This window comes from Leptinotarsa decemlineata, unplaced genomic scaffold (assembly GCF_025532065.1).
Source record: "Leptinotarsa decemlineata unplaced genomic scaffold, Ldec_3_MD MMD2_tig00026314_RagTag_RagTag, whole genome shotgun sequence".
Classification (NCBI taxonomy): Eukaryota; Metazoa; Arthropoda; class Insecta; order Coleoptera; family Chrysomelidae; genus Leptinotarsa; species Leptinotarsa decemlineata.
Window position 1 is genome coordinate 125566 of NW_027412684.1, and position 12622 is coordinate 138187.

At 35.1% G+C, this 12622-nt stretch overlaps 1 protein-coding gene across 1 annotated transcript; it reads left to right on the forward strand.

Annotated features, from left to right (window-relative positions):
* The first annotated feature begins 1671 nt into the window (after positions 1-1671).
* On the forward strand, positions 1672-11398 carry LOC141485226 (probable cytochrome P450 6a13). The gene is made up of 3 exons (XM_074181527.1): positions 1672-1892; positions 5019-5270; positions 11096-11398. The coding sequence occupies exons 1-3, from the start codon at positions 1679-1681 to the stop codon at positions 11260-11262; spliced, it is 633 nt and encodes a 210-aa protein (XP_074037628.1). The 5' UTR covers positions 1672-1678; the 3' UTR covers positions 11263-11398.
* Positions 11399-12622: the final 1224 nt, after the last annotated feature.

The following is a 12622-nucleotide window of genomic DNA, read 5'->3' on the forward strand; positions in this document are numbered from 1 at the left end:
GGTTGGGGCGAATTTCAGTATTATTAGTGTAGAGGGACTCAGAGGAATCGAATTGAGACAGCTTCCAAGTAGAGGAAATCGATTTATCCTCTTCAAATGGTCGGCCGTTTCTTTGTTTGTTTTAGAAAGGTCAGTTTGGAACTCTTAAAAACCTTTTTTGAAAGTAGGTCTCTCGCAGGAGCATGATATTTACGTCATGTTTCCTGAGAAAGTTCTCTACGTCGAGCTTTTTCTGGAGAATCTCATTAGCGTTCCAGAAAACGACCTTAAGATCGTTAAGGTGGCAATTTATGGCGTTTATTCGTTCGAAGTATCAGTCACCTCATACAGGTGGTTTTGTGCCTTCGAAACGAGCACCAGTATTAGGGGTAGTAGTCTTTTGTTTGTTTCCTCAATCGAGAAACCGATATAGAGTCGAAACCCTTAGCAATGGTTTTAAGAAATTCAGGAATTTCACGAAACACAACTCTCAGAGGCTCATCATCAAGACTACTATAATGTATGATGTGGAATATTCTCTCGATCAAGGATGTTGATGACCATTTTCCTGAAATCGTCCAAGCTGATCAGCTGGACTTCGATTTCATTTACTGCTTTTGATAAAGTTACTTCTTTTGTGGTCAGCGATCTCGCGAAATTCAACCCATTGTAATAGGTGAGTCAGTAGCGATGTCAGGTACCTGAGTGGTGTTAACATTCTTTTCCGCTACCTGAGAGGTATCCTTAGGATTATTTTCTCTCCTTATATACAAGGTAGAAGGGAAAGTATCTTTACCATTTACCTGAGGGATAACAGGATCATCGACCTCAACAGTTCAATGTTTCTCAAGTTTTTGAAATTTTCTGTGGAAAATCCCGAGCTCTGTTATGCGGGTTGTGAGTTTTTTGCGTCTTATTGAATCTCTCTGTCAGAAGAAATTCTAGGCAACTGCTGAAATTCCTCATCAGAAATGGTGGATTTACTATCCGAATCTGATGGTTTGTTGCGCTTCATTGTTTGCACTTTTTAGTCATTTTTGTAGGGCAAAGGCGAATAATCCAGACAGACAAGCCCCCAGAAGAAAATAGGCACTTGACTTTACAAGCAGGAAATCTAGGTACAGCACATTAGTACAACACTGGAAGATCACTAACCACACCATAAATGATCGAAAACAGAATCTCTTTCGTCCACCACCACTCACTTCCTCTTATGTTAGCCTAGATTGCTCATTCTCTCCTATATCGGATCATTGGTGAAATCTGACTCCACTGTATGTCCTGTGGTCCTATGTACCTAGCTGAGGACGAGTGCTGTATATCGCGGAATAATGTGTGATTGGATTGTGTGTATCGGCAGGATTTTTATACTTACCAAAGCCGCCTGATGGCAACTCTCAGAAGTGGTTTCTGATTCTGCTTCTGCTTCCCAAGTACTTCAAGAAGCCACTTATCTCTAATCTTTCGAAAAACCATTTCAATGAAATCATTCACATTTTTGGAGATCGAACGTGTCAACAATTTAAGATTGTATTATTATATGATTAGAAATATAGAAATAATTTTCATCATGACTTAAACCAATTTTCATGAGATGAAATATACTCCAGTGAGAGAAATCATCTGAATATTTTTTTCTCATTTATATTACTCTTCCATCCTGAAATATAATTTTCACTTTTTTCCAGGAAGGTTAACAATGAATGAAGTAGCAGCACAGTGTTTTTTCTTCTTTCTAGCAGGATTTGAAACATCTTCCACTACCATTTGTTTTGCTTCCTACGAACTTGCCTTGCACAAGGAGATTCAAGACAGAGCACGACACGAAATAAAGGAAGTGCTAAAGAAATACAATAATGAGATCACGTACGATGCTTTGATGGAGATGCACTATTTGGAAACAGTGATTTATGGTAGGTTTTTTCATGAAGTACGAATATCACTTGGAAAATTTCATTTGTTCGCACTTCCATTTTCTATTATGATATACAATGATTTGAAATATTTGAAAGAATCTGTAAAAAATTGAAAAGATTATCTGAAAAGATTATTAAGCAAAAAAAAAACTGAAATCAAAACGAAATAAAATACAAGCTAAAAGCAAAAAAATAAACAAATTGAACTACTACCACGAGATGAAAATTAAAAAATTATTAACAAGAAATGAAAATTGAAAATTGAAAGATTCCAAACCAAGTTACTTCACGACGTTTCGATTGTTGGTATCCACAATCGTCTTCGTGTGATAACTGGACTTATTCTTCAGAGATCTGACTATTTATAGGTCATTCGAGTGCTTTCATCAATCCCCTTCATAGATCATTTTTGATGATGCTTAATTTCTTTTCGAGACCTTCCTCTGATATATATATATATATATATATATATATATATATATATATATATATATATATATATAGACCCCGAAAGCACGGTCTAGTAGAGTCTTGATGATTCCTCTGATAGTCGATTGATGGTGGTTGGATTCCTGGCCTTCAACGGAATGGTTACTACAAAGTGAAAGTGGAACAGGTTTCAGCTAGAAGACAGCAAGAGCTCCACAAGGATGAGAAGCCGTCACAACCAGTACTTGTACTTCCATACATCAGAAGATTATCGGAAAGGATAAGAAGGACTGGGTCCAAGTATAAGATCAGAATCTGTTTCAGATCTGGGAACACTATTCGTAGCAGCCTCACGAAAACCAGGCCACCAAACGCGGACTGCGGTTCTAAAAATTGCATTTACCAGATACTCTGCGAGTACGTAGAATCATTCATTGGTGAAACTAAGAGGCCGTGTTAGGAATCACACGTTAAAAGGTAAGACCTCGTTAATCCTTAGCTCGCACAAGTTTCGACTTCTGAGGGTTGTCGTTCGTAGGGGTGCGACAGCTGGTTAACGGAAAAACATATTTCAAACATATTTTTTAAACATATTGAAAGTTCGCATTGCCGAGCACAAGATACACACACAGAGAGAAGAAACCAGCAAATCAGGAATAGCAGAGCATGTTTGGACTCATCAATATAACATCAAGTGAGCTTAAGCTAAAATCATCCACAATGAGGAACACTGTTTTAGAAGAAAATTCAAAGAAGCCGCACATATGTTGTCCAACGACACATATAGTCAAGCTAGTGTAGAGATACGCAACATATGGAAACCTCTAATCAAGTGGAACACGACCAACTCCTGCCAAAAGGTTAGCTTCCGCTAAAACCGATGAAGGCAAAAGAGGGAAGAGGGGATAGGTGACCCACACAAGAATGACCTATAAACAGTCAGATCTCTGAGGAATAAGTTCAGTTATCATCCGAAGACGATTGTGGATACTAACAATCGAAACGTCGTGAATAACATTTCAATTTTTATTTCTTGTTAATAATGACGTTTCTAATTTCTTGCAGATTCTATTAGTTATTTCAATTCAATTTATATCATATTAGATAATAGGAGTCCGAACTTATGAAATGCACCATGAAATATTGTCAACCACCTTCAAACAAACATCAGTTGAAAAAATTTCAGCCTGATATAAACCCTTCAAAAAAGGCAAAGAGTTCATCAGTTACCTACATATTCATCAGAATATATTCAAAACAACGATAACGAATAATACCGACTGTAAAAACTTTGTCGATTATGGTTTTCATTGAGGTTGTTATGATGAAAGATCAGAAAGGCACAGCTTTATTTCCAAGACAGTCAACTTCAAGGATGATTTTGAGCCCTTGTGGCTCAAAATTTTTATTATTTTGACTTCATACCGGTGCATAACAAATTCTCAAGATGAGAAGACCTACAATGGGAAAATCGAAACAGAAGATACGAAGTCCGTTCAATAAGAAAAGAGTTGTCCACTTTAGAGCTTATTGATATGACATTTCAAAATCCAAGAAATTTTCAGCATGTGTGATACAACAGTAAAGTTGTCGCCATAAAGGCTGACTCATATCGGTTGATTTTTTTTTTCCAGTTCATATAAAAATTTAATTTGGTATTGGTTTCTCGGCGACGAAAGGTCAACTTTTGTCGCCTGATATTGTACTGCTTGACAAATAACAGAATAAAAAAAAATTGTTGGCATTTGATATTCTCTTGATTATTGTTGAAAAAAGGCAAACAAAGTTATACATTTTTTTATCGAATTTCTCCAGAACCAATTGGAATTTTTCAAATTTCGAAACGTCGTTTCATGACACTCTTAAATGAGCCACATCAACACAATTCAATCGACTTTGTGTCTCTCATAGTTACCTATTCCCTCATGTGGGCCATCATTATCTTGAACATACAGTATATCACACCACTCCTACAAGGAAATGATGTATTTTAATCGCTTCAACGGGGTGTTTTTTCATCTCCTCAGGGAAAACGTCAAATCTGTATGATACATATTTCCATTTATGATTTTGTATTGGTGTTGAAATACATGACTTCTCAATGGAAAGTCTTCCAATTCGATTCAAATAACGTTCATGAATAATATTCCTTCATATTTGACATGTGTGTCCTAGTATGTGAACATCTAGTTTGTGAACATCTTGTACATAATCTTCTATGGTCTCTTACCACCAGAGAATCGTTCATCTAAAACTACAAAACTTCTCACCCTTTATGGTAGTTTTGTTGTTGCTTTCGTTTTTGTACAATTATGTTCACTATAAATTTTCTGTCGCATTTTTCAATAAAAACTACGAAATTTATATTATGTAATCTGTATGACTTGAATGTCAGCCCTTTCAGGAATTTCTCCGTAATATCTGGGAAATCATTTCGAATGCAAAAGTGTGGTTTGAAACAATTTCTAATAGAAATAGATTATGTACAGTTCAGTTCAAAATAGGAACTTATATTCAGTTGAATTGAGTAGTTGTTTATTCAGTTAATGCATATCTGTTTTCAATTTGTGAAGTATTTCTGATGATGAAAATAATAATTCAAATATGAAAGTTGCTAAGAATTTTTCATTTTCATGCATTTCACATGACCGCATGCAGAACAGTTATTGTTTCTTTACACAAATTTTGTTTCAGAAACTCTTCGTAAATACCCCCCTCTTCAATTCCTCTTGAGAAAATGCACGGATAATTATAAGGTGCCAGATAGCAACATTGTAATCGAAAAAGGGATGGTAACAATAATTCCAGTTCTTGGATTGCATTTTGATCCCGAATATTATCCAGATCCTGAAAAATTTGACCCAGAAAGATTCAATGCAGAGAATAAGAAAACAATACCACAGTTCGCTTGGTTACCTTTTGGAGAAGGTCCTAGAATTTGTTTAGGTGAGTAGATATACATGACATGAAGAATTGAATAGATAGATAATTGATAATATCAATAATCATTATTGGACTCATCTACCTACAATCTCTCGATTCAATTTCCATGTTATTAACTATTTTAATCAAGTTCAGTCTGTAAGTTTTTCTAATTCATTAGGCTTCCTTGAATAGAACATATTTCATATCATCCACGATCTTAACGTTATCCGAAATTGAAAATGAATTATTACGATTGAATCATTGGCCTTCTAAGATTATTCAATAGTTCCGTATAACGTTCAAAATGTATATGGGTATGAACTTTCCCAAATTCACAAAAACTAATATTCAGAAATAGAATAATACAGCTGTGAAGTGTATTAATTTAAATTTATTCTGCTCAAACTCCCAGGTAACACTCACTTAGTTTATTCGTGTGAGTCATATTCTGGTTATATTTGAAAGCAAAGTCAAAAAAAACCTACCCATATTCCCATTTCATATATTCAACCACGATACACTCATAACGGTATGCTACTCGTTAGTTCCAAACGCGCCCAGTTCGCGCAGATGACGTGAGTGCGAAGCATATCGGGGTTGCAACTTCGTAGACTTGCCTAAATTCAATTTGAATTTCTCACAAGTTCTCTGTGAGAAATTCAAATTTGTGAAGTTTAAGAATTATTACAAAATTATTGTCAAGAGTGGTTTTCAAACATTTTTTATTAGCTTTGGCCAATTTAGTGTCGTATTCGAAGCTTCAATAATTAAACAAAAATACGAGTAGGTAGATATATAACTAAGAATGCCTGGTTGTGCGGTTTTTGGTTGTGATAATTACAACAGAGTGACAAAAGGGACCAAAATTAAGTATTTTCGATTCCCAAAGAGCAAAGAACTATCTAAACAATGGATTTCAGCATGTAGGAGAAAGGACAACATCAATTTGAAAAATGGTGTATATTAATTAAAGCAATGATGATACATAATTTATTAGGTATTCAATGGTTTTCAGCAACTATTTGTTCTATTCATTTCCATAAAGATTGTTTCGAAGATTTATCAGTCAAAGAGCAATATGGTACTTTTTCAACAAAAAACGCCCGTATTTCGAAAACTGATGCTGTGCCCACTCTGAACCTCTTATTTAAGAGAAAGCAAACTGAAGAATCAGAAAGAGCAATTCGTTTTGCTAAAAGGGGAAAATCCACTCTTTTACCAGAGCAACAATTGGAAAATTATGAAGGTAGTGTTTCCACATCACTACAATTAAATACTGAAGAGATAAAACAACCTGAACAAACAAACGTAGATAGCACTTGCAGTACTTCAGTTCAGTCGAATGCACAACAAAAAAAAGAAAAAGAGAGGTTAGGTTCTTTTATCAATCGAACTTATTGTTACTGTGAATATTGCCTCTAATCGATATTTTTTCTTTATGCATTTTAAATTTTTTTTCAGAATTGCGAAGTTACATATAGCAGAACTAGTATAAAAGGTTGCACATTTGGAATCGTTAAATAGAGAGCTGTGCGATGAAAATTTACAGCTGAAGAAAGATATGGAGACATGCAGAAAATCATTGGAAAAATGTTTTTCGTCTGGTGAAATAGAAAGACTATTGAATCCCAATAAGAATCTTAGAAAGTGGTCAGCAGAGGATATTGCATCTGCCATATCATTGAGAAGTGTTAGTCCAAAGGCCTATCGCTATTTGAGAGCGAACGCATTGCCCCTAACAGCACTTTCTACTTCAAGGAAATGGGCTTTTTCATTCAATCGCAGCCCCGGACTTTTGACCAATGTTATCAATCTCATGCAAAAAATGTCATTTCAATTGAAAGACATTGAAAAATTGTGTGTGCTTTCCTTCGACGAAATCCATTTATCCAATAGGATTGATATAAATAAAAAAGATGAACAAGTGATAGGCCCACATAAGACTTGCCAAACTGTAATGGCACGAGGGCTGATTAGTAATTGGAAGCACTCTTGTTTTATGATTTCGATCAGCCAATGAAAACAGAAATTTTAAACCAAATTATATCTGCATTATTCAATGCCGGTTTCACCTTGGTAGCCATAGTAAGTGACATGGGTCCTACGAATATGAAATATTTCTCGGAAATGAATATTGCTCACGATAAGGATTGTTCATTCCCACATCCTTGTAATTGATCTATGAGGATTTTTTTGTTTGTCGATATACCTCATCTAATCAAGTTATTGAGAAATCACTTCATTGATCAAGGATTTTGGTTGAATGGTACATTTATGGATAAATCCTGTTTCGAAAGTCTCCTGGATATATCTACATCAGAGCTTTCTATAGTATATAAAGTCAGCAAGTACCATATCGAATTGAAGGGAACTGAAAGACAGAAAGTTAGGCCATCAGTGCAACTGTTCTCTAATTCTGTTTCGAAGGCAGTTTCATATTGTGGAAAAAGCGGATTAATGCCATCAGAGTTACCCTGGGAACAAGTATCAGACTTCGTTCAGCTCATTAATAGATGGTTTGACGTTATGAATTCGAAAACGAAAATAGGGGCTAACGAACCATCTAAAAACGCATTTGGTATAAATTTAGAGGATCAGAAAAAAGTACTAGAAAAAACTTCCAATGTGATTAAAACCCTATGAGTGGCAAAACATAAATCCTTGATTGAGTTTCAGAAAGGTATACTTTTGAGTAATAGATCAATTGTTGAGCTCTTCCTTTATCTTCAGAAGAGGCACTCTGATGTCCAATATATTCTTACTATGCGACTGAATCAGGATATTCTGGAAAACTTCTTTTCTTACATGAGAGGGATGGAGTTATCTAATAATCATCCAAATCCTCTGAATTTCATTTATAGAATGCGTTGGTTCATTTTGGGAAAACACTCAGCATCAGTGTTCACTGAGAACAGGAATACCGAAGAAACCGGAGAGCAATGTTTAATCCAACCTCTAGAACAAACTTCAGAACATCCTGAGTTTGAAGAGTTGAACTGCATTACTGCTGATATGTTATATCAACGGGAGCGCAATGTCTGGAAAACTCCCGGGAATTCCAAGATAAAGAAAATTTGATTCCTTATTCCTTTATAAATCCATGTTATGAAAAATGTCACACTGATGGACCAGATATGTCGCAAGAGGCGTTGGAGTTACTCGGATTGAAAGAAAAAATAAACAATGACTCATTAACTTATATAGCGGGTTATGTGGCTCATAAATTCAAGAAAAAATATAATTTGGGAACGGAAGTTCTTCCAGCTTCTTCCAAAGATTTGGATTGGTTGCATTCATATCAAGGGGAGGTCTTCTAAGACCCAATAACTCATTCCTTCAAGCAGCACAAATAATGGAAATCGAATTTCAGAAAATGCATGGAAATACATTATCCAGAGAAGAAGGTATCTTCAAAACTTTAACGCAAAGAACCATAGAAAAGATAGAAAACCCAATACCATACGATGCATTACATTGTTTGTGCAGAACAAGGACCTATATAAGATTGCGGTAGATTAACAAACAAATAAGTTTCCATAATTTGAAAAACAGGATGGAAAAAAAAATTAATAAGTTCGTAAATCAACGAAAGAAAACTCGATGAATTACCATGTCTTGTTACTTCAAATAATTAGAATATGGAAAATTTGACCCATGTGCAATTTATCTTTTTTGAAAACAAAAGTACTTCAAAAAATATGTATTTTATTACCTAGCCGATTGAATTCGTCAAAAATATTGTCAAAAGTCGGAAATATCATCACAGTATGTATCACCCTCGGTTTCATCAATAGGGTGAGAAAATGACTCATAATTTTAGTATTCAGTAGTCTCAGGAAACAAATATACCTACTTCTGAAAAAATCAACATGTACGTATTTATGCATCAAGACTAATAACTCCATTTTCATGCGAAAATGTCTGGATATATTCGACCGAATCTCATTCTCCTTCTAATGAATTGTGTGTTGTCCGGCTCCGTGCTTCGCAGTGACGTCACAAGTCAAGACAGAGCGGACAGAGAGATGCGCGTCGGCATACCGTTATGAGTGTATACAACCAGTAACCCTCTCAGGTCACTGTCGGTGTCTATGAAATGATTTGAAAAGTTATGTTTAGAAAATTATTGGATTATATTTACGAACGAAATGAAACATTTCAATGAAACAGAAGGTTTCAAACCAGATCTAACTAAAGTCTATAGCAAGCTTCAGATACGTAAATAGGTAATGAAACTTCGATTTAATGGCATTCTCCTTCTTCCTGAACATCAAGTGTGGATCCTGCCAAAAAATCGATACCTTTCGGTAAACCAAAATAGCGTGTAGGTAATAGTTAAGTAGTAAAAGTATAATGAACTGATTGTATGTGACAAAAATCCTCTTACAATGTTATCTGGCCTTCTAATCTATTAGATAAATATTATTGATCCACTATTTTTGAAACATGCTTCTTGTCTTCACCAAATCGATTTAAAAGTTTATTATTCCCTACCATATTCCATACTTGTGATGCACCGTTTGGAACTTTTGGTGTATATCAAACTGTTTATTCTGCCTCTTGAAGATGATCACTTGGTGATTGAAACTCGTGTAACATTCATATTCCAAATCTCAAAAAAAATTTGAAATACTTCGTCAAAGTAACCTCATAGTTCAGCATCATACTAGTGATAAAGGTAGTGCCTTCCAAGAAATAATGACTCCTTAGATTCAGAAACCTAATATTTCATACGAATTCCACCTAGTTGTTTTCTCGTACGATTTTTGTTAAATCGAGTCTCATCAAATGAACAATCGGGATATACTGAATAAAAACATGGTACTGTTGAAAATTCGAATATTGAGCTATTGATTTCAATCAACAGTTTTCGTGGCACTGGATTGGGAGAGCTGACATGTAATGGTCTCTACGGTCATACAATTTGTCTTCTATTGATATGTTCCTTGTGAATACCTGAAATATGATATCTGCAGACTATCAAGGATTTGCATAGTCGCCTGGAAAGCAATGAGGCTGCTGACTCCCTTACAAAGGAGGGTGCTGCAAGCAGCTTCATCGGACCAGAACCTGTCATAGATATCGCTTTAAGCTTTACCAAACAGAGATTGAACACCTGGATGGCAAGAAGATATATGGACTTCTGGCAGAATCTTCCAGGATTGGCTCACTCAAAGGCGGTCATTCACTTTTCGAATCTTGAAACCAAACAGTTGTTGGACTACAGTGACTACGATGTCTAACAGGCCTTCTTACAGGTCACTGTCATTTGAATCAGCATATGCAGAAACTTCGACTGTTGGAGGACAGTGTGTGTCGCCTTTGTTTGGAAAATGATGAACAGCATACCACATACTTTGTGCCTGCCCCGGTGGGGACCGAATCAGGTTTCTAGAGTTCGGCAGAGACGTATTCTCACCATCTGACCTGAAACACCACTCACTAGACAAACTAATGGGCTTCGTTAAGAAGCTGGGTTTATTTGGTCGAGTGTGAATAGGTGTGAGCCACAATAAACCCTTGCGGGTTGCGGTGGGGGTCGAAGAGACCCTCTCACTTTGAACCTAACCTAACCTAACCGACTGATATCGAACAGAAAATAATACGAGTCGAGCTCATGTGAGTATTTCAAGAAAAATCAATCATCTGTTCACTAGGAAACCCGGTTTTGCTAACAAATTATTCATTATCTGTTTTTTTTTTTCATATAATGCTACCGAGTTAGTCATGTTTTATTGTCAATATCTAACTGTAACCCGCATTTACAATATCAACATATCATCTGAGTATATGAGCAAGTAATTAACAAAGTCATCTCTAGCATCTGAAATTTTTTTTATTCACAGGTTTACGCTTCGGAATGGTACAGGTCAAAATTGGGCTGATCTCTTTACTGAAAAACTATGAATTTACTCTCCATGAGAAAACGATATCTCCCATCGTTTATACAAAAACATCAGTACTTGCAAGCGCTAAAGGGGGTATTTGGCTAAATCTTCGGAAGATACATTAATGTTATGCTATCTCAAATACACATTTGTAAATTACAAATAGTATAGTATTTACAGAATTATTCAGCATGTAACACAAGAAAATATTTGTATTTGCAATGTCCATGAAAAATGCCAATACACTTACTGAGGTCCATTTTTCTGTATTGTTACCGGTGTGACAAAATTTCTAATTTGGAAGTCATATTTTTATTGTAGAACAAGTTTGAAAGTATCAACTCAGATTCCACAGAAACTAATAAACTGAGGAATCTGTCGACTCAATTTCTCAATTCTCTGATTCTGTAATTTTTCAACTAATATGAAAAAATGTTTTGGAATTTATAGTTCAGGAAACATTTTTTTTTTCTATATATAAATATATAGAGAGAGAGAGAGGTAGTCTTTGCAGACTAGTTACGAACAATTCCTTCGAGTTATGTAAACAACTACTATTTGGGATAGCAGCGAAGCGCAAGTGTACTCTTATAACATTATATTTCCAACATTTCGACAGTGGTTATTGTCGTCATCAGGGAGCTAAGATGATAGATTTTGAATTAATACAGAACTCAAGTTAATAGACGAATACTAACAATGTTAGTGAGATTGGTCGCAATTGAGTTGAGTTAAAATTGCCTCTATAAATAATCCTACAGAATCTTTGGCATCTTTTTTGACGGATATATTGACAAAGGCTTTTGATTATAAGAGTCCATATTACATTAAATACTCTTTTGAAGTCTCTTCAAAATTCAATAGAATTCAATTTCCAGAAAATTATGTGTTAGCCAGTTTGGATGTGGTTTCACTATTCAGTAATGTTTACCTTGATATTTGCCTTAGAGCCATTCATAATAATTGGAATCGTATCAGTAATTTTTGTAATATTCATGAAGATGACTTCATGCATCTTCTGACCTTCCTGTTCATTAATACATATTTTTCTTTTAATAAAAAAATATATAAACAAAATTTTGGTACACCAATGGGAGCCAAAATAAGCCCCATTCTAGCTAACTATGTAATGGATGATCTGTTAGACAATGTCCTGAATGTCCTTCCTTACCATGTTTTTTTCTTAAAAAAATATGTTGATGACATAATCCTTGCCCTTTCCTATACAGGAGTCACAGAAATCGTTGAAATCTTTAATAGTTATGACCCCTATATAAAATTTACCATCGAAAAGGAAGACGATGAACAAAGTGTTCCATTTCTAGACACTAAACTCATTCGCACTTCCACTAATACCGTACTTATTGACTGGTACAGAAAACCAATAAGTTCAGGTATAAACATGAACTATTGGTCACTACATAAACAATCAATAAAAGTTAATTTGGTCAAAAAGATGAAACAACGTGTTATCAGAATTTCGGA

Excerpts from the sequence above, each read along its gene's own strand:
- LOC141485226 (XM_074181527.1), top strand. The coding sequence starts at position 1,679 with ATGAATGAAGTAGCAGCACAGTGTTTTTTCTTCTTTCTAGCAGGATTT. Across the intron at positions 1,893-5,018 it reads TTTGGAAACAGTGATTTATG|AAACTCTTCGTAAATACCCC; the intron begins GTAGGTTTTTTC and ends ATTTTGTTTCAG. Across the intron at positions 5,271-11,095 it reads AGGTCCTAGAATTTGTTTAG|GTTTACGCTTCGGAATGGTA; the intron begins GTGAGTAGATAT and ends TTTTATTCACAG.